This window comes from Argentina silus, assembly GCF_951799395.1.
Source record: "Argentina silus genome assembly, chromosome: 2".
Lineage (NCBI taxonomy): Eukaryota > Metazoa > Chordata > Actinopteri > Argentiniformes > Argentinidae > Argentina > Argentina silus.
Genome location: NC_139656.1, coordinates 1600161 through 1620570, shown reverse-complemented (window position 1 = coordinate 1620570; position 20410 = coordinate 1600161). Strand labels below are relative to the sequence as shown.

Here is a 20410-nt window from a genome sequence, read left to right as displayed (position 1 = left end):
GCCCATTATTTAGTTTCCTCCCTCATAAAATGTTTCACTACTTTCACTCTGAGGGCCTTCAGCCTTATGAGCCCACTTATTCAGCCCACCTCCTCCACCTTCCCGATCAGAGTCTTGTAAGCTATCTCAGATGGCTTACCGTCCCAAATAAAGTCTGTAACTAAAACTTTCAATGCTTTGAGAACAGGAAATGGCAAACTAACTGATCCAAGGACGTACCATGACAATAAAGTTGAATCTATTTTTTTTTTCTTTTTTTTTTTAAACCCATAGCTTAGATAAAAACAGGGTGTTAATCACCAGAACTTTTCCTTTGAGAGACAGATTCCTCCTTCTCCAAAAAGCCAATTTGTTCTAAACTAACCTGATCATCTCCTCCCACATTATTCTTGTGTTTTCCCTTTTGTCGGGCCCTACTCTAAACCCCAAAATGTTCAAGCTTCCTATCACTTCTTTAAAGGGTAGCATCCTTGACAAGGTGCTAAGTCTACCTATTTTTAAAAACCCGGTTTTGCCCACAATCATTCGGGCGCCTGAGCCTTTACAGTACATTTCCAGGGCTTCTAATGCTTTAAAAAGTATTTCTTCCTCTTTTAAAATCAAAGTTGTGTCATCCACATACTGGTAAATTTGAGTCACTTTGTTAAAATCACTACAACCCTCAACGGCTACACCTCTCACTCCACTGTCAGCATTGATCGCCAAGCCCAAGGGCTCAGCAACCAGGGTGTATGTCAGGGTGATGCTGACAGTGGATAACCTTGCCCGATCGATCTAGATAAATAGATAAAATCAGTTAAAAAACCATTGCATTTGACACAACTCTTTGTTTCTGAATAGAGACATCTCAGGCACTGGATAAACTTCTCTCCAAAATTAAACGTCTCTAAAACTGAAAATAAAAAAATCATGCTCCACCCTGTCAAACGCTTTTTCAAAATCTACACTAATTAAAAAAACACTCTTCTTCTCTTTCTCCATATACCAAATGTTATCCCTAACACTGTTTACAGTGTCTGAGATGTCCCTACCCAGCACAGCATATGCATGGTTTGTTTGAATGATGGTGGGCAAAACCCGATTCAGTCTGTTCGCTATTACCTTTGCCAATACCTTATAATCACAGTTTAAAAGGCCTAAATATATTGGGCCTAAATATCTTGAGCTCTTCCTTGTCCCCTTTTTAATTATTCCTCTTGTCATAAGTGGGACTCAGAGCTCCCCCTTGCCACACTTCATCAAAAACTTGATTTAAAATGGGCACTAAAACAACCTTAAAAACCTTGTAAAATTCACATGGTAGGCCATCTAAGCCAGGACTCTTGTCATTCTTCATTTCACTTATTGCATTTTCTATTTCCTCTGTAGTTATTTCTTTGTTGCACATACTTCTATCCTCTTTAGTTACTTTTTCCTTAATTTTACTTAATAAAAACTCCTTCGCTTCCTCCTCTATCCCTTGTTTAGTAAATAAATAAAGTATAAAAACCATGTATTTCTTTTAAAATATCCTCCTTTTCTGTTACTCTCTTCCCTTCTTTATCTTTAACACTTTCAATTTCTTCTGCTTTTTGTCTGCTTTTTTCCAGGTCAAAAAAGAACTGTACACCTCTCCCCTTCTATCATATACTTTGCCCTGCTCCTCACCATTGCTTCTTTACATTTTCCCTCTTCTATTGTTTTTAAGCTATCTTCTTTTCTTTCATCCACTTTTTAAATTCCTTTTCCAACTCTTTTTTTAATTGTTTCTTCTCTCCTTCTTTTGTCTTTTCTTATCTTTTTACAATACTGTATTGTGACATTCTTTATATCACATTTTAAATTAACCCACCAAACCCCTAAGTTACCTCCATAGAACTTTGTTTCATTTATACAGCTTAAAATAAGTCCATCCACCTCCATCTTATACACATTGTCTTTAAAAATCTCTGTATTTAAACGCCATATTCCTGGACCTCTTTCTACCTTACTAAGATCCAGCTTTAAAACCACATACTCATGACCACTAACACTGCATCTTTAATAAAACACCATCTTCACATTTCCATAAAAACTCCTCTTTGTTAAAACCATATCATTTCTGCTTTGCTTTATTTTATCTTTTACTATTTGCACCCTGCTGTATTTCCTTGATCCCTTGTTTCTTTCTCTCCACACATCCTGTAAATCACAGTTTTCTATCTCTTAAGTTCTTCTCTCCCTCTGTCTGTAGTAAAACACATATCACCATATCATCTCTTTCTAAAACAGTGTTAAAATCCCCCATTATTATTGTTTCTCCCGAGTTATCCACTGAAACTTTCAAATTCTTAAAAAACTCCACTGTCCTTATCCTCATTTGGTGCTTGAATGTTACACATTATAATTTCTTCATTTTCTTTCTGTAGTTTTACAGTTAATATTTGCCCTTCATTATCACTATATATTTCTGTTACATTGTCACACACATTTCTTCTTATTAAAACAGCCACCCATCTTCCCTTCTTTTCACTGTTGTTATAAAACATTTCACCATCCCATCTTTTCTTAAAACCCTCCACCACCTCCTTTTACCAATTAGTTTCTTGTAATAAAATTATTTCACTTCTTTCTGTTTCTTTCACCATTCTGCTCATCTTTTGGGGGTTTACCCCTCCTCTTAAATTAATAGAAGTTAAATCCCAACCCATTAAAACTGTCACGGTAGATTTAGAGTTTGACCACCAGAGGCTCTATTCACCTTAGCCAAAGCTGATGGTTAACCAGGAAAATCCCAAAAATGCAGAGTCAGAAGAACAGTTGAGGGAGGTCCAAGGCTTTTACTCGAAAACTTAGGAATCTTTACAATACACGGAAAAACAGTCTCAGGAATAAACATTCAAGACTCAGCAAAGAGGCACTGCTAACAGAGGTATTTAAATACTCCAACTAATAAGGGCTAATGACTAAACACAGGTGAGAAACATGAACACAAAACACAATCACTCAGGTCATCTGTTCCAGGTGAGTCCCTCGGGCAGGAAGGACCAAATATGGGCATCTCTAGGTTACTTCCTCTTGGTCCCCCTGGAAGTGCTCTCTGTCGCCATCTGCTGGTTGGAAAGCCTTGTGACAAAAAACAATAAACAGAAATGAATAGAAAAAAATAAAATAATAATTAAAACCCATCATTTATGTGTTTTTTTCCCTTGGCCCCTTATCTTTTTCACCAGTTTCATCCCCTCTTTCTTTCTAGCATTTTTCCTTCTTTCTTGTTCTTCTAAAACCGCCCTGATATTTAATAAACTCTAAAATGTCACAGTAGTTCATAGAACCAAATGTAGCTTTGTATTGTTTATTATGTCTGGGTCGCAGAGCAAACAGTTCCCCTGGACCCACCTCTTGCTCAATTGCTTTTATTAGCTTCATTACGTTACGTCTTCCGTTTCTAAAATCACAGTAATTTCCCTTGTGTTCAATTCCAATGTTGCTGTGTTTTCTCCCCACTTTTCTCTTTGTCACCATTGCTCACATCTTTGTTGTTTTGCACGTCATTACTTCCATAATTCCTTTCTCTTTGTCTTTCATCTATGTCCGTGTCATTAATCATTTTATCAGTCAGTTCATTATCAGCATTTTTGTTTCTCACTTCATTCATGTTAAGCAATTCACTTGTTTCATTTACCATCGGTTCTGTTGTAACTTTGTTTAGCTACTAAGAGGTCATTTTAACTAAAAGACCAAAAGACCTACTGGGTAATACCAAAATAGATTAAAGTTTTAAAAAAAGCTAAAATACTTAGTATTAATACAAAAGCAAGGTGTTAAATAACATAGTAAATCCCTGTTTAGAACCAGGGATCAGGTTCTAAAAGTAACTAATCATATGGGTAAATGAATAATTAGTCTCACAAGAAGTGAAAAGCCTTGGGTTGTACTGTTAAAGAAAAAGGTGTTGATTATTGACATTTAAGAGTTACTGATAGTCTCATTGCATCATTTTACTTTAAAAATGTTGTTGTTATGTGTTGGTTTTCTAGTTTTGTAAAAAAAATAATATATATATACATTTGAAGGAAGAGAAAAACAAGGAAGAAAAGAAGAAAACATTCTCTTACCTTTAAAATATAACATACGTCTCTGTGTGATTCATTCTTGCTTGTGCATCCCACCCTCTCTCCTGAACGAGACTTTATCTTTTGATATCTGGTCCATACCCGAATTCAATATACAGTGGGGGAAATAATTATTTGATCCCCTGCTGATTTTGTTAGTTTGCCCGATTACAAAGAAATGAGCGGTCTATAATTTTTATGGTACTTTTAGTTTAACAAATAGAGACAGAATATCAACAAAGAAGTCCAGAAAAAACACATTATATAAAGTTATAAATTAATTTGCATTTGATCGAAGGAAATAAATATTTGATCCCCTACAAACCAGCAAGAATTCTGGCTCATACAGACCGGTTATATGCCCATGAGGCACACAGATTAGTCCTGTCGCTTTAGGAAAAGTACTCATAATCTCTGCTTGTTATGGGTATAAAAGACACCTGTCAATAGAATCAATCTCTTCCATTCCAACCTCTCCACCACCACGGGCAAGACCAAAGAACATTCAAAGGACATCAGGGTAAGAGTTGTAGACCTGCACAAGGCTGGAATGGGCTACAAGACCATCAGCAAGAAGCTTGGTGAGAAGGAGACTGTTGGTGCAATTATTAGAAAATGGAAGAAATACAAAATAACCATCAATCGCCCTCGGCCTGGAGCTCCATGCAAGATCTTGCCTCGTGGGGTAAGGATGATCATGAGAAGGGTGAGGGATCAGCCCAGAACTAAACGGGAGGAGCTTGGTAATGATCTCAAGGCAGCTGGGACCACAGTCACCAAGAAAACCATTGGTAACACACTACACCGTAACGGATTGAAATCCTGCAGTGCCCGCAAGGTCCCCCTGCTTAAGAAGGCACATGTACAGGCCCATCTGAAGTTTACCAATGAACACCTAAATGATTCAGAGAAGGCTTGGGAGAAGATGATGTGGTCAGATGAAACCAAAATGGAACTCTTTGGCATAAATTCGACTCTTCGTGTTTGGAGGGAGAGAAATGCTGAATGCTACAATACCAAGAACACCATCCCCACCGTCAAACGCGGAGGTGGAAACATTATGCTTTGGGGTTGTTTCTCTGCTAAGGGTACAGGACGACTTCACTGCATTGAGGGGCCAATGGACGGGGCCATGTACCATAAGATCTTGGACGAGAACCTCCTTCCCTCAGCCAGAGCACTGAGGATGGGTCGTGGATGGGTCTTCCAGCATGACAATGACCCAAAACATACAGCCAAGGCAACAAAGGAATGGCTCAAGAAGAAGCACACTAAGGTCATGGAGTGGCCTAGCTAGTCTCCAGACCTTAATCCTATAGAAAATTTGTGGAGGGAGCTGAAGCTTCGAGTTGCCAAGCAAAAGCCTTGAAACCTTCAGGATTTGGAGAGGATCTGTAAAGAGGAGTGGACCAAAATCCCTCCTAAGATGTGTGCAAACCTGGTGACCAACTATAAGAAACGTCTGACTTCTGTGCTTGCCAGCAAGGGTTTCTCAACCAAGTACTAAGTCATGTTTTGCTTGGGGATCAAATACTTATTTCCTTCGATCAAATGCAAATGAATTTATAACTTTATATAATGTGTTTTTTCTGGACTTCTTTGTTGATATTCTGTCTCTATTTGTTAAAATAAAAGTACCATAACAATTATAGACCGCTCATTTCTTTGTAATCGGGCAAACTAACAAAATCAGCAGGGGATCAAATAATTATTTCCCCCACTGTACATATTGTAGTCACCGGTGTTCATACGGAAACACGGATTACATTGGCCACTGGCCAGCCTGAATTAACAGCTGGTTAGCTAACCTGGCTGTCTATCTGGCACTAAGGACAACAGGATAGCTAACTAAGTAAGTAGCTAAGTAGCTGTAATGATGTTTTTCGAATGTTGAAGAATGCAGTCACCGGTGATGTAAATAAAGTAGATACGCCGAATAAAAGTTGGATCAGGATAGTTTAATTCAGATCGATCTGGGCTCACAATGGAAGATACATGGTCAGTGCATATTTCCACATGAGAGCAACGAAATGGGGGTTTCGCTCCTATTTATACAGGAAGACAAATAAGTCTCAGGAAGCCTCCTTCCCATACCATATGTGGCATGGTGCCAGTAAGTCTAGAGGTTGGGGGACCTTAGGCTATGTTCCACATCTGGTTAGCATTACAATAGAGTCGTAAATTGTTGTCGTTGCCCCCAGCAAAAATTCCTCACAACAGTAGCTTTCTGAAACAAAATGTGGCTTTTCAGCCGGTACCATTTGATGATGACATTAACAGCTCCTTCCCTCTACCTCTCACCAACAATGCTACCTCTCCTCCCAAACCCACTGCGCAACACCCAGTCCCTGGTTAATCAGATTTCTCCCCCCTCTCCCCTGAGGATGTTCTAAAGCTGGTCACATCCAAGCGGGCAACCACCTGCCCCCTCGATCGTATCCCCTCCCCCTTTCTCTCCAAAGACCTCCAAAGACCTCCTTCCGTTCCTTACCACCTTAATCAATTCCTCTCTATCCACAGGATCTGTCCCAGCTGCCTTCAAGTCAAGAAACCAACTCTTGACCATCTGCTGTCCATAACTACAGACCGGTATCCCTTCTCTCCTTCTTATCTAAAACCCTTGAACATGCTGTCTCTAACCAACTGTCTAACTACCTCCTTCAAAACAACTTCCTTGACCCTCACCAATCCGGCTTTAAAGCTGGGCACTCTACTGAAACTGCTCTCCTCCCTGTCACGGAGGCTCTCCACTCCGCTCAAGCTTCCTCCCTCTCCTCTGTTCTCATTCTTCTGGACCTGTCTGCTGCATTTGACACAGTAAACCACCCAATCCTAAATTACTTTGTCTTATGATGACTGTTGAATAGATGATTCACTTACTTAAACAAATGTATTGTTGAACGTCGCTTTGGATAAAGGCGTCTGCTAAATGCCATAAATGTAATGTAAATGTAATGATGTCTCATACTGATTTTTTCGAAGGTCTATGCCCCAAGAGTTGGTCAATGTCTGATAGCACTATAGCACTTATAGCTTTTTCTCAGTTTTTCTTTCATCCCTCCATCCCATCGTTGATTTCCACCTCACTCACATAATCTAAGCACCAGTGACCACTGGGGTTAACAAGGGCAAGAACAATTGGTCATCTTCTATTTAACGTTGGCCGACAACGTGAAGCATGCGGCTTTCAAGAGAACAAATCATGCATCCGTCCTGAAGTAGGTGTCTCCTGTTTACAAGACAGGTGATTTCACTAGCTAAGCCCACAGAGAAGGTAGTCATTTCAACTGGACTCTGTGGTGCTGTAATAGAAAACAAAGCTTTGAAACCAGGCCACTTGGCATACTACAAAGCCTCCTTGAGACCTTGGTGTTAGGTTTTAATAACGGAGACTGAAGCCAGAGCTAACTTCGGAGCGTGCTCTCCATTTTATTACCAAAATGCCACTAACTGAAAACAGGTACGGTCGCTTGAATCGCACGTTGCCGTAAAACACATTGCACTGACGCAGCAGTGCCAGATGTAACGTCTCGTCCTGTTTCTTAGTTTATGTTTGTCTTTTTTCATGTTATTTCATTGATTGTTTCCTGTTAATTTTTGTATTCCTCACCTTGTCTCTCGTTTCCGACATTTCTCCACCTCCCCTTGTGTGTTTCCCACCTGTGTGATTGTCGACTCCGCCCTGATTGGCTTCACCTGTTCCTGTTCATCATCCTTCCCAGGGTATTTTGTCTGTGTTCCCCATCTCTGTGTGTTCCCTGTTGTCTTTGCCCCATCTTTGTCCCTTTGGCCTTTCAACAGAGTTAAACCCTTTGTTATACCTGGTTGTCTCTCTCTTTCTCTCTCTCTCTCTCTCTGTGTGCACGTGTGTGTGTGTCTGTGTGTGTGTTACAAGCTGTTAGACCAGTCTGTAATTAGATCTGTTCTTGGTAATTACAGCTGATCATCACAATGGTAACCGTAGCAGGGTAGCGGGGTAAGTGGTCAGGGTGGAGTGAGTGAGAGTTGGGGCACTGATACACACACACACACACACACACACACACACACACACACACACACACACACACACACACACACACACACACACACACACACACACTGACTCACTGTAGTGGTGGCCTAGAACTAGCTGTCTCTTTTCAGTGGTGCTGGTGGGTGGATAACAAGGAGATGTGGATGTGGAGGACCAGCCTAATATAGCGTGTGTGTGTGTGTGTGTGTGTGTGTGTGTGTGTGTGTGTGTGTGTGTGTGTGAACGAAGGAAAGTGTTAATTTAGACCTATTGGCCCTCCAGTGTAGTGGTGTAATCACACACACACAGCGACAGGAGGCTCCTCAGGGTGAATCTCAACACTGGAACCAAACCTGACAGTTAAGTCATTTCTATATGACAAGAAGAAGTGTCGGCTCCTATTCGGATTAACCCATCTGAGACCCATTCCCTGGAAGAGCCGCTGTTCATGCTCATGTACAGCAGTGATGTGTACAACAGACTGGAAATACCAAGATAGAAGCACACATGACAAATGTTCTCTGTGTTACACAATGTTGTTCTTCATGCTTCATATACAGTACAGTATTCACGCGCAACCGGTTCTGCAGGGGTGTGTGACATTAAAGGGACTTGGCAAAGAACATCCCGAGGGAGGAGAGAAAACAAAAAGGCTATCCTCCATGTCACTCCCTTGTTCCATGGCTTGCACACAAAGGGAAATCTCTGTGTTAATATGCTACTGAAATATACATGAAACCTGAGTATAGGGAATGGAATGTTTGTTATTGCCGACAACATACAGAATCTGGACATATTCTCAATCATAAAGAAACAGAAATGTGTGGTTTGGCCACATATAAAGTGTTTTAGACTCTCAAAGACTCTCGACTCCAGTGAATTTGTCTTAGCTGGAGCTCAAGTGTTTGCACTTCTGAGACTAGTCAATTTGCTTCAATTGTGCCAGTTAGATCAAGCATAGTATCCACGCGCAGCCATCTAATAGTAGTAATTGTCTTTATCCATCTTGTCGGGATAAATATATACATGCACAGCCATGTTCTAGGACTCGGTTCTGCAGGGGGGTGTGTCAAGATTCCTAACTATTGAATCTATGTCTAAGGGAGAGATTGGTTTAACTGTTGAGATGACGACTGAGCTCCTTGTTGTATCATCCTGAGCTGATGTAATGGTGGTTGTCTGGTGCACTAGGGCTACTGGGAATCTCACTGGATCACCAGATCAACTATCCCATTAGCTGTCTGCACTTTTGCTAAAGCTGCAGATGTGTCCTCTAAGGCCTTAGCTGCAACTGAACTTCTGAGATTGATATCTTCTGATTGCAGAAACCTGCGACCTGATCCTGTAGTACACAATAGTACACTAGATAGATAGTAGATATTCTTGCCTTGATACTTTTGTGTGAAACAAGAAGTGCTTGTAATGCTGTGGCCACTTTTTCCTTCTTATTCTTTAACATCTTTGGGTTACTGTTGAGCTCAGACATAGCCCACTCATAGGGCTCATCTTGGCTCTCTAAGCCCTGTAGTGTATCAGGTATCGCATGCTTATCAATATACTGCACAACTAACTTTGTGAAATCCATGGCACACTCATATTGAATAAGAAATACTATGAAAAACTCAAACTGTCTCCCTTTCTCCCAAAAAACTGCCCCTGACCTTGGGCCCAAAAGTCCAGAACCAAATACTCTAGGTCTGTTACCTTAAAAAAATAAACAACATCTATCTGTGCTTTGAAATAGATTCCCTGATCCAGTTACTTTAAGATTTATAGTAGGCTCCAACTCCAGACTCCAATACCTTGGAATCAAACCAGTTACCTATCGCAACTACTTTAGGGTAAAACTGTAAAACATTTAATTTAGGATTGGAAACTATTTGGCATAACAGTTCAAATCTCAAAATATCATGTACTATTAAGGCTGCTGCTTTAAAGCTCCTTGTAGTGGCCTGGGGTGGTCCAGTGGTCTAGCACCATGGCCTACAGTGCACACATATGCCTTGGTCGGCATGTGTTTGAATCCAGCCCATGCCCTCTCCTCTTTACTTTCATGTCTCTATCCAATAAAAATGAAAAGTTTAAGAGTGGGACTGCCCCACTCAAAAAACTTTAAAACCTCCTTGTATTCCTGTTGCTTTAGAAATAGACAACAACAAACCTGTCTATTATTGTGGCCAAGCTGGTTACTTTAGGCTGCTATGACTCTGCATTTGCAGAACTACAAACCTCTTCCTCTTCCTTCCTTTGTTACACAGTAGACCAATATCCTGTTGCTTTTGAATTTTCTCTTCAGATTTCAGTACTTTAGAATCCCAGCTCCATCTGCCAGTTACTTGAAAAGTACTTGGGTACTTGGTTCCAAAAGTGTTTTTTTTAATTCCTAGGTTGTTAGGTCTGAAATGAATTACAATGCCAATGCATATGAAGAAAGAAAAAGGTTTGATTTACTGTTTCAGTATCACAAGTAAATGTCTGCACATTAGTACAGCCCCACACACTCTACAATCAAACTTCCAAAATCACATAAAACCTGGCAGTTTCAAAATATGCAACACTTCTGAACAGTCCAAATGTCCTGGGACCAAACCATAAGCATAAGCGCTAAGCAGTTTCCTGATCAGCAGAATCACACAGAGAAGGGTAGAAATGTACAGTGCCTTTGGAAAGTATTCAGACCCCTTCACTTTTTCCACATTTTGTTGTATTATGCAAATCAGAGACCCTATAAAAACAAAGATATTAATTCCAAAATTACATGAACTATTATCCTTGCATTAAGATGGACTCAATTCAACTTATTGAGTGATTTGTTGATGACATTTTTGCATTTTAGCTAATTTTAATAGTGTCATAGCAAAGTATCTGAAAACGTATGTACATGAGGTATTTCTGTATTTCAATTTGAATAAATTTACAGAAATTTTAAAAACCTGTTTTCGCTTTGTCATTCTGGGGTATTGTGTGTGGATTGATGGCAAATTATTTTAATTTCATCCATTTTAAATTGAGTCTATAACACAACAAAATGTGGAAAAAGTGAAGGGGTCTGAATACTTTCCCATGGCACTGTACACCTTCATCAACAACAATTTGCACATGAGGCATTTGCAAAGCATTTAGATTATATAGCAGGGTTCAAAAGTAACTGCATTTCTCATTATTTCTCCTCTCTCTTTACTGTCCTACGGATTCTGTTACCTGATATCCAATACTGAAAACTAGATAGCCCGTTCTTGGTCATGGCAATGTGGTTCAAGAAGGCTAATTAATCAAAATGCTCAACTTGTGTACCACTTATAAATGTTGTGGCGAACACTGTACCCTGTATTCTCTGTAGCCATATATTCACAGGCTTGACAGATAGGTTCGGTGAACTCATTCTGTGTTGACAGGAGGTGTGGCATGGGTTTAAGGAACCTCCTCCACTGGAAGTAGTGCATGTACATCTCATTCTTCTTGTCCAAGTCGAGGATGAAGTCAGCCAGTGCCTTTGCATTAGGAAAGTCATTTACGTGAATAAATGAATCAGCTGGGAGGAACTGCTCATAGTTCTGTCTTGGTGGGCCCAATACTACTGGTACAGTTCCTGCTACAAGTGGTCCATTCACCTTCTCTGTAATGTAGTCTCTGTGGATTGAATTCTCAAATGAAAGGTAGAATTTACAGCTAGCAATTGTTGAGTAATAATCTTCAAAACTCAAACTTTTCGCTGAAAAAGCAGAACCAAAAATGTGTACCTTTATATGCTTGATCAGCTCTTCGTAATACCTATTTCTTACTCCTGCACCAGTTCTAGGATCCGTGTTACTCACAATCCAGCAAACTAATTTATCTTTCTTAGGCAGGACAAACTCACTATCCATCTCAGTCTTCACAGCTGTCAACTCATTTCTCACCACGATGTCAGCATCTCGTCTATAGCTCATAGTCAGATTGAACAGACTATCTACGCCTGGAGCTCTATGTGTATTAGTTGGCGATTCGACATGATACCAGATCCATTTCTGAAAAGGGGGTCGTGGAGCTTTGGGCAGGGTTGTCAATGAAACGTGTTTGTGATAGAATATTACTCCATTTGCTTTGTTGTAAAGGGATCTGTCAGCAGTCAGCACACAACTATCAATGTTGAACAATGTTTTGCATTCCTTGAAGTCAATCTTCACACCAATTGGCCAGAACCACAGCAACACAATGGGCTTCTCTGGCTGGTCTTTGGACATGGATGGACACACTGTAGATGATGGATCAAAATAAATGATAAATACTATAACCCCAAGAGAAGTTATTATTATGGATAGGAAACCATTTATTTTGGAAGTTGTTGGTGACATCATCTTGCTCTGTAAAAAGAAAAAAAACAGCTTAGTTGACCAACAATTAGTGACCTATGTTGGTGAAAACACTAGTAGCCTACACAGGTAAATATACCAAGAACATATTTCAACTAGAAACAGGTTGTGGAAACTTTGTGAGCTTGCAAAGTCTTATTCTTGTTGTGGAAGAGCTTTAAAGATGTTTTGATTGATAGATAGATAGATAGATAGATAGATAGATAGATAGATAGATAGATAGATAGATAGATAGATAGATAGATAGATAGATAGATAGATAACAGGATGGAAGTTTTTGGATTTACAAGAAGTGTAATAGTTTAAAAGGTTTAACGGGTATCTGTAAGTTTTATATCACGGTTGATAAGATTCTGTGGGGAGTTTAAAGAAAGTGAGATTTAAAGTCAATATTTAGTCATTGACAGCTTCTACTGCTGCGTATCCGACAAAATCATGAGTGTGAGTGTCTCTTGTTATTTTTATAGGAAGGCCAACATTCCTCCGTCACATTATGGGTTTTCATGAACACTGATGTAATTCGTGTGACTGTTATTGCTCATACTGCTGTTTAAAACTGTAAAAGTACTACATTACCCATAACATCTGTATCAAACATTCTGTTTTATATCATAATGAAACTATGTTTGATACGCATAAACGCCCATGCACGCACGCATAGGCTTGACTATGATATCCCCTTTAACCGTCAAGCAAGGTTGACAATGTATTAAACGGGTTAAACAACGTGGGCTGAGAATAGGGACCTGACACGCACGAACTGCGCTCTCACGATGACTTCCAACTCACCCACATCAGTGCGCTGATTTACATAATGATATTAAACAAAACACCTTACGCCCTACATCCACACAAGTCAGAATCACTCGTAGGTGTAGTCTACAAACACTTTTGTAGCTTTTATCCGCAACCCAGCAACTTTAAGAGCGCACTTAATATGGGTAAACTTGGTCAGGGTAGGCGCGAGACTGCGGGACTGAGGACCTAAGGATAATGCTACTTCGGTTTACAAAAACAAATATTTATTGATGGCTTTCAAATAATACTGTCGCTGCTCTGCTAGTGAATCAAATCACTACACTACACAAACAAAAGCGAACTTATATGAGAGACGGGACGGGACGGAACAGAAGGGAAAATGCCTGATAGCCAGGGTTTATTTTGGCACCTTTTCTGAAAACTATTCTTGCATGAATTTGTAGGGTTGTTCCCACCCAGTATCTGTTTTCCCCACCCAGTATCTGTTTTCCCACGTTGTGATAATGTCACTGTAAAAATGTCCAAGCCTAAAGTAATTCAAACAGTTACTGTTGGCTACCTCGAACACATTACGCGTCTTTCATTCTCCCGTTCATCCCAACTAACCCGCATCTTTGGGCTGCTTTTAAATAATACTATGATATACAGCGAAGTAAATGTATTATCCACCCGAATAAAAGCAACATAAGCTATATTGTAGTCTACACACATCAGTTTACACCGGCAACATTCGTTTGATCGCCTATGTAGGTGTTGTAGGTCAGATACCGATCCCAGACTGTGGGATGGAGGGGGATAGAGACCTGTTCTTTGCGTGCAGGATTATCTTTTTTAATGCTCCTAATATCGGAGCTCACACAGGCTACTTTATTTTACAAAACCAGACACTGATTTCTTTCAAATAATAGTCTTTAGGATTCTTTCAAATTAGGCTATACTGCAAAATAAGCACTAGCCTACTATTTATGTTTTATCTTACACGCAACAGCCTATTGCCTGAAGGAGAGACGGTATGGGCGGGACAGGAGGGACATGTTTAATGTTTGAAAAAAATAAAATAATAATTCATAGTTTGTTAGTGTCTATTAATGTCAGTGTATACATATATATAAACGATTCATTAGGATTAGTGAAGGAAAAGAAAACCAAACAATGCTCATTGTTGAAGAGTTAATGTCCATGTGGGGTAATCTTTGTATTTGCATTGGACAATAGCTGTCACGCAGCTGTCATGCTGAAGGAAAAGAAAACCAAACAATGCTCATTGTTGAAGAGTTAATGTCCATGTGGGGTAATCTTTGTATTTGCATTGGACAATAGCTGTCACGCAGCTGTCACGCTGAAGGAAAAGAAAACCAAACAATGCTCATTGTTGAAGAGTTAATGTCCATGTGGGGTAATCTTTGTATTTGCATTGGACAATAGCTGTCACGCTATAGGTGTGTAACCAAATTCCTGTGCGTTTGAACTGGTTTACAAACCAGTTTACAACCTGTTTGTTACACTATGAACGTCCGGGTGCAAGTGAACCGTAACACTGCTAGTGCAAGTGAGAGGCAGAAGCTGTCTCGGAATCTGTTGGTCTGGTACCATTTACCAGATGGTAGTGGAGAGAACAGGACATGGCTGGGGTGGCTGCAGTCTTCCGCCGTAGATTGAAGACGGTTTGAATCACGCTTGGGACACTAGTGTTTTTTGTTTTTTTAATTCTTGCTCATTCTTTTTGCTTATGCTAATATTTGCTCATGCCTTCTTGTTACGTCCCCACATTTTTGTGCGTGTGGTGTCGTTTTGTCTGTTTGTTTCTCCCTCTGTCTCTCTCCCAGGTATTGGTTCATCCCCCTGTCAATCATCGTTTCGTCCGTCAGTCCCCTGTTGTCCTTCGACCAATGGTTTCATCTGGCTGTCATCCATCGTCCAATTAGACCGTCGTCTGTCTACATTTAAAACTCCTCCGCACTCTTCAGAATAGGAGGGTGTGGTAGCATCTTGTTGCACCATAGTGTTAGTATTCTACTGTCCTCGTAAAAGTGTCTGTCCTACCTACGCAGGTTTGGTCTTGTTATATACATTAGGTTAGTTTTCCCAGGCGGGCGCTAGTTCTTGTATTTTGGGTTTAGGGTAGGCGGGCAAGACTTAGTCAGATAGCAGACTTCGTAGTTAAAACAGATAGGATTAGAATATTAGCTTGAGTGTTATTTTTGTTTTCATTTATTTGCTGTCTGGCGTCCTCCCCTTAGTTCCCTCTCTATGTTCCCCCCGTGTTGTCTGGTTGTTTGTTGTATGTACTATTGTATGTACTATTATATATATATATATATAAATCTGGCTTGTTGTTGCCATTTTACTCAGTCGTCCTAAGTAGTGTGCGTTGCACTACCACAGCACCAGCAGTCTTCAGCAGCATATACAGACACCCCCCACTCCCCTTTTATATCCCTAGACGTAGTATCTGGGGGACGTATTATTTGGTCTGTAGAAATGATCCCCAAGAACGTATTCCATTGGAGACCATGTTGGTATATCCTCTGTCAGTCAATACAACCAATACTTTGGTTAAAAAAATAAAAACTGCAGTTGAAGAAACACTCCCTTGAACCACAAACCACATCATATGTTGCATGTTCAATATCTGTATTATTCACTTAGATGAGACTAGTTCCTGGAAATCATTATTTTCCATATGTATTCAACAGACACACTGAGCTCTCTGTTGCTAACAGTAATTAGACAGACAGGAAGATGCATGAGGAGCCTACTATCCACTGGGACTTTGTTAGTCTATGTGTGGAAATACTCTTTTGTGGAATGGGAACTAGTAAACAGTTATTCCCACATAGAAGTAACAGAATGTTAACCTGGCCTGGGCATCCCTCTATGGTGTGGGTGTTAGAGAGGATAACTACAGCCAACCGACTTTCCCATGGCAATAGTCAGTGCTTCAGAAGCCAATGGCAGGAATATGCCTTTTGGGAATTGGCTCCAGTAATGGTACAGAGTTGGTGGAAAACACGAAACGAATAGATAATTGAGCTTTTATAAATAATACATTAACTCTGTAAATTGAATAATTGAGTTTAGCCCGGGGCGGGGTACATACACTCACCGGCCACTTTATTAGGTACACTTTACTTTATTGTACCTAATAAAGTGGCAGGTGAGTGTATGTGTCTATACTCTATGTTTTGTTGTCTGCATTGTATGTAGACATTAGTGGGCTTTTGTTGAAGCCAAGTCTCTATGGGAACTTCTATGACCACATGAGTCACTGAAGGTGACATTCTTCCCCTTTGCTTAGAATAACTTTTTTTTTCGTGGGCTTGCTTCATTTAGCAAGTCCAACTATTGTTCTCGCTCATACTTCTTCTCATTATTTTTCTGCCAATATTCTCACTGTACTGTAACTCCTCCTACCTACAACTTTTAAGCTATTCACATCAATCCAACTGTATAACGTGCAGAGAGGTCTAACTATGTCTGTTGTTTTTGATACCTTTTAAACTCTTGTAAAATCTTGTTAGATCATTGATGACAAAACCAGGCTAAAGATAGCAGGCTAGAGTTGGCTAGATCAAACTATTGCTAGAGCCAGCTTGCTGTGTCAAACCACAGAAAGCAAAAACAAAACCCGAAACACTTCATCATCAGTGGAGACATAGGATAGTTATTACTAGCTAACAATTACTAGCAAGAGCTGCAGCTGCAGTTAATTCAGTCAAGGATGCTTATTATTTTGCTGGCAGTGTGTTACGTTCCCACTCCTACATGTGCGTGTGTCCTTGTCGTGTTTTGTGTTTCCTCCTGTTTTTCCCTTACCCTGTCATTCTACATTCAGGTGTCCATCAGCAATTGGCCATTCGTCCCCATCACTCATCTGTTCCTGTCCAATTAGAGGGCTGTCCGTTTCCTTTAAAAGCTCCGCCGGACTTCCCCTCGGGAGTCGACCCGTTTCAATGTAGTCTTGTGTTTGCTGTCGACTCGCTATTGCCCTGTTTGTTCGAATCTCATACGTATTAGTTTACATCGTGTTTTCTTTTGTTAGATTTAAGTCATTGTTTACTTATTTTTCTCATAATTTATCGCCATAGGGGTAAGGTGAATAGGTAAGAGACCCATGGGTTTACATTTCCACCACGTAGGCTCACCTCTGTTACAATTCACCAGGTTAGGAGTGGGTGCCGCCCCATGTATGTATTAGTCTAGTGTAGCATTGCACTTTAGCATAGCCCTGATAGTATAGGCTACATTGCACTAGTTTAGGACATCACTTTTGTTTATGATTTATTTGCTTTGGCACCACTCGTAGTTGTAGTTCCCTAGTAGTTCCCTTTTCTCCTTGGCGTGTGTCTTGTGTTGTGTTTGCCATGAGGAAATAAATACCTGTATGAGAACAGAGTAGAGGGAGGAGGGCGTGGAGGGCCTCCGTGACAGCAAGGAGAGCAGTCTCAGTAGAGTACCCAGCCTTAAAACCGGATTGGTGAGGGAGGTTGTCCTGAGGGAGGTAGTGAGACAGTTGGTTAGAGACAGCATGTTCAAGGGTTTTAGATATGAAGGAGAGAAGGGATACCGGTCTGTAGTTATGGACAGCAGACGGGTCGAGTTGGTTTCTTGAGAAGAGGCTTGACAATCAGAGCCGTTTAATTTGGCTTGATGACTGACTTAAGATGTTTTCATCCTTCAATATTAATAATGAAATTGTTTGCCTGATCCCTCCACACCCTGCTGACAAGAATAGCCTAGACCAGCAAATCCAGTTTTTGTTATTACTGCAGCAAATCCAGTTTTTGTTATTACTGTCTGTTTTCTGGAATTTTGTAACCTAGGTTTATAGCAAGTAGCATTTGTAATCAAATAATTGTTGGTTTGTGTTTGAAGTAAAACACAGAAAGGGATCTCAAAAAGTGATGAATAAAAAAATAAAAAAAATAAAGTGAAAGTTTATGAATAAACGTCTTCATAGCTTCATTCGCAGGCTTCATTTTATAGAGGGGTAATTTGTGGGGGACAACATGTTTACTCTACACTTTTTTATCTTTTAAACTTGACACCTCAATTCAACTTTAAAATGTGTAGACTGACTCTACTTAAAGAACTTTGATTCAGATGTTTTATACTATTTAGAGGTCATTTATCAGGGTCTTAAATTGATCGATAGATACAAGAGAATCTAATTGGAGTAAAAACTGATGCATGACAATTGTGTCACCATAATCGAGGACAGAGATGAGCGTCACCTGGACAATCCTCCTCCTATTATCAAAGATGAAGTAGGACATATTTCTGTAGACAATTTGCACTCACTCCTCCACATCACTTACACACACACACACACACATTTACATTTATGGCATTTAGCAGACGCCTTTATCCAAAGCGACTTACAACAAATACATTTGTTTAAGTAAGTGAATGATCTATCCAACAGTCATCATAAGACAAAGTAATCAATGCTCACACCAGGGGCCATTGGCAGTCGTAATGCCAGAAGGCTTTTATTTTTTATCTATTTTTATTATTTATTAACAGGAGAGAACTTGTACAGGGAATGAGTCAGTGTTTTCAATTTAGCAATAGCATTCAATGGTTAGCACCACCAACATACACTCACCAGCCACTTTATTAGGTACACCTGTTCAACTGCTCGTTAACACAAATATCTAATCAGCCAATCACATGGCAGCAAAGACATGGTCAAGACGACCTGCTGAAGTTCAAACGGAGCATCAGAATGGGGAAGAAAGGTGATTTAAGTGATTTTGAACGTGGCATGGTTGTTGGTGCCAGACGGGCTGGTCTGAGTATTTCAGAAACTGCTGATCTACTGGGATTTTCACGCACAACCATCTCTAGGGTTTACAGAGAATGGTCCGAAAAAGAGAAAATATCCAGTGAGCGGCAGTTCTCTGGGTGAAAATGCCTTCAGAGTAGAATGGCCAGACTGGTTCGAGATGATAGAAAGGCAACAGTAACTCAAATAACCACTTGTTACAAACAAGGTATGCAGAAGACCATTTCTGAACGCACAACATGTAGATCCTTGAAGCAGATGGGCTACAGCAGCTACCCCTGCTTCAGCTTAATGTTATGCTCTGAAAGTGACCTACAAATCAGAACTTAGCATACGAAAGCCCCAATTCTTAACGATGGCTCTATTCTTATGAGTGCCAGTTGGTGTGGTTGCAGGAATTTAATTTATTGATGAAGACAATTCATCCAAAGGGGATATTTTAATACAGGGGCTAGAATAACCATTCATATCCTTTGGTGTAATATGCACAGTGTATCTATTTATGTTTAGCAAGGAGAATAACACATCATTTCATTTGATAAGTACTGTGCTAAGTACTATACCAAGTATAAATCTACAAAAACTTCAACTTGGTTTTCAGAGTTGTTCTTTATTCAAGCATAAAACAGGTCAGCAGTATAATACATGATATCAATAAAATGATTTAATAGTAAAATAATAAAAATACAATAGAAAGAAGGATGATAAGTAATTACCGTCAGTCGAAATCTGGTGGGTTCCAAATTCGCCCGATCTCCAAGCAAAAAGAAAGAAAAGACAAAATAAAAATATGCTTCTGGTTGATCACCACATCCTCAGGCGAGGGTTTCCAGATCTCCAACCGAAAGAAAAGGATTTAGGAAATACAAAAATGGAAAAAATATAAAAGATCCAAAGTAGTTAAAGTGAACCCACACAATATAAAATAAAAATATATCACCGGAATGAACTAAAATGAAACCAAGGTCCAACAGCAGGTAATCCAGATCACAGAAGAAGCCCCACAACATATTGTTCTGTAACCAGCGAAGGCCCCGCCCAGCGAAGGCCCCGCCCCATCCTCCATTCCCAGCTCACCTGCCCCACCCCAGGGACTGGAGAGGGAAGAAGAAGGTCAGGAATATAGAGATATGCTAAGACCACTAGATGGCGCCAGCCCCTCACGCCAGGGTTCCCTACCCCGCAATCCCTCTGTATTCACGTGACCCAGTCCTCCCTGCTCGTCCATAAGGGCCCCTGCCATGATTCCGGCGCCGAACACCCCCTCTGAAGTTCTGAGCAGCCTGCGCAGGTATAGATGCAGGTCGGGGGAGGGTGCTGGTGAAACTAACAGAGATATCAGACAAGAATGTGCAATGACTGGGAAAGTTTGTAAATGGTGAAATGAAACTGAAACGCAAATTACAGTTGCTCTTCCATTTTT

General features: G+C 40.2%; 1 protein-coding gene across 2 annotated transcripts; it reads right to left on the bottom strand.

The window, feature by feature from the left end:
• Positions 1–10513: 10513 nt before the first annotated feature.
• On the bottom strand, positions 10514–19982 carry LOC310819367 (4-galactosyl-N-acetylglucosaminide 3-alpha-L-fucosyltransferase 9-like). 2 transcript variants are annotated; one of them, XM_083690631.1, is made up of 4 exons: positions 19704–19982; positions 17580–17691; positions 17016–17188; positions 10514–12431 (listed from the first exon to the last, which is right to left on the bottom strand). In XM_083690631.1, exon 4 carries the CDS (start codon positions 12423–12425, stop codon positions 11370–11372), a length of 1056 nt encoding a protein of 351 aa, XP_083546757.1. In that variant the 5' UTR covers positions 12426–12431; positions 17016–17188; positions 17580–17691; positions 19704–19982; the 3' UTR covers positions 10514–11369. The 2 variants fall into 2 exon arrangements, with proteins under 2 accessions (XP_083546757.1, XP_083546756.1); XM_083690630.1 differs by lacking the exon at positions 17016–17188.
• Between the last annotated feature and the right edge of the window lie 428 nt (positions 19983–20410).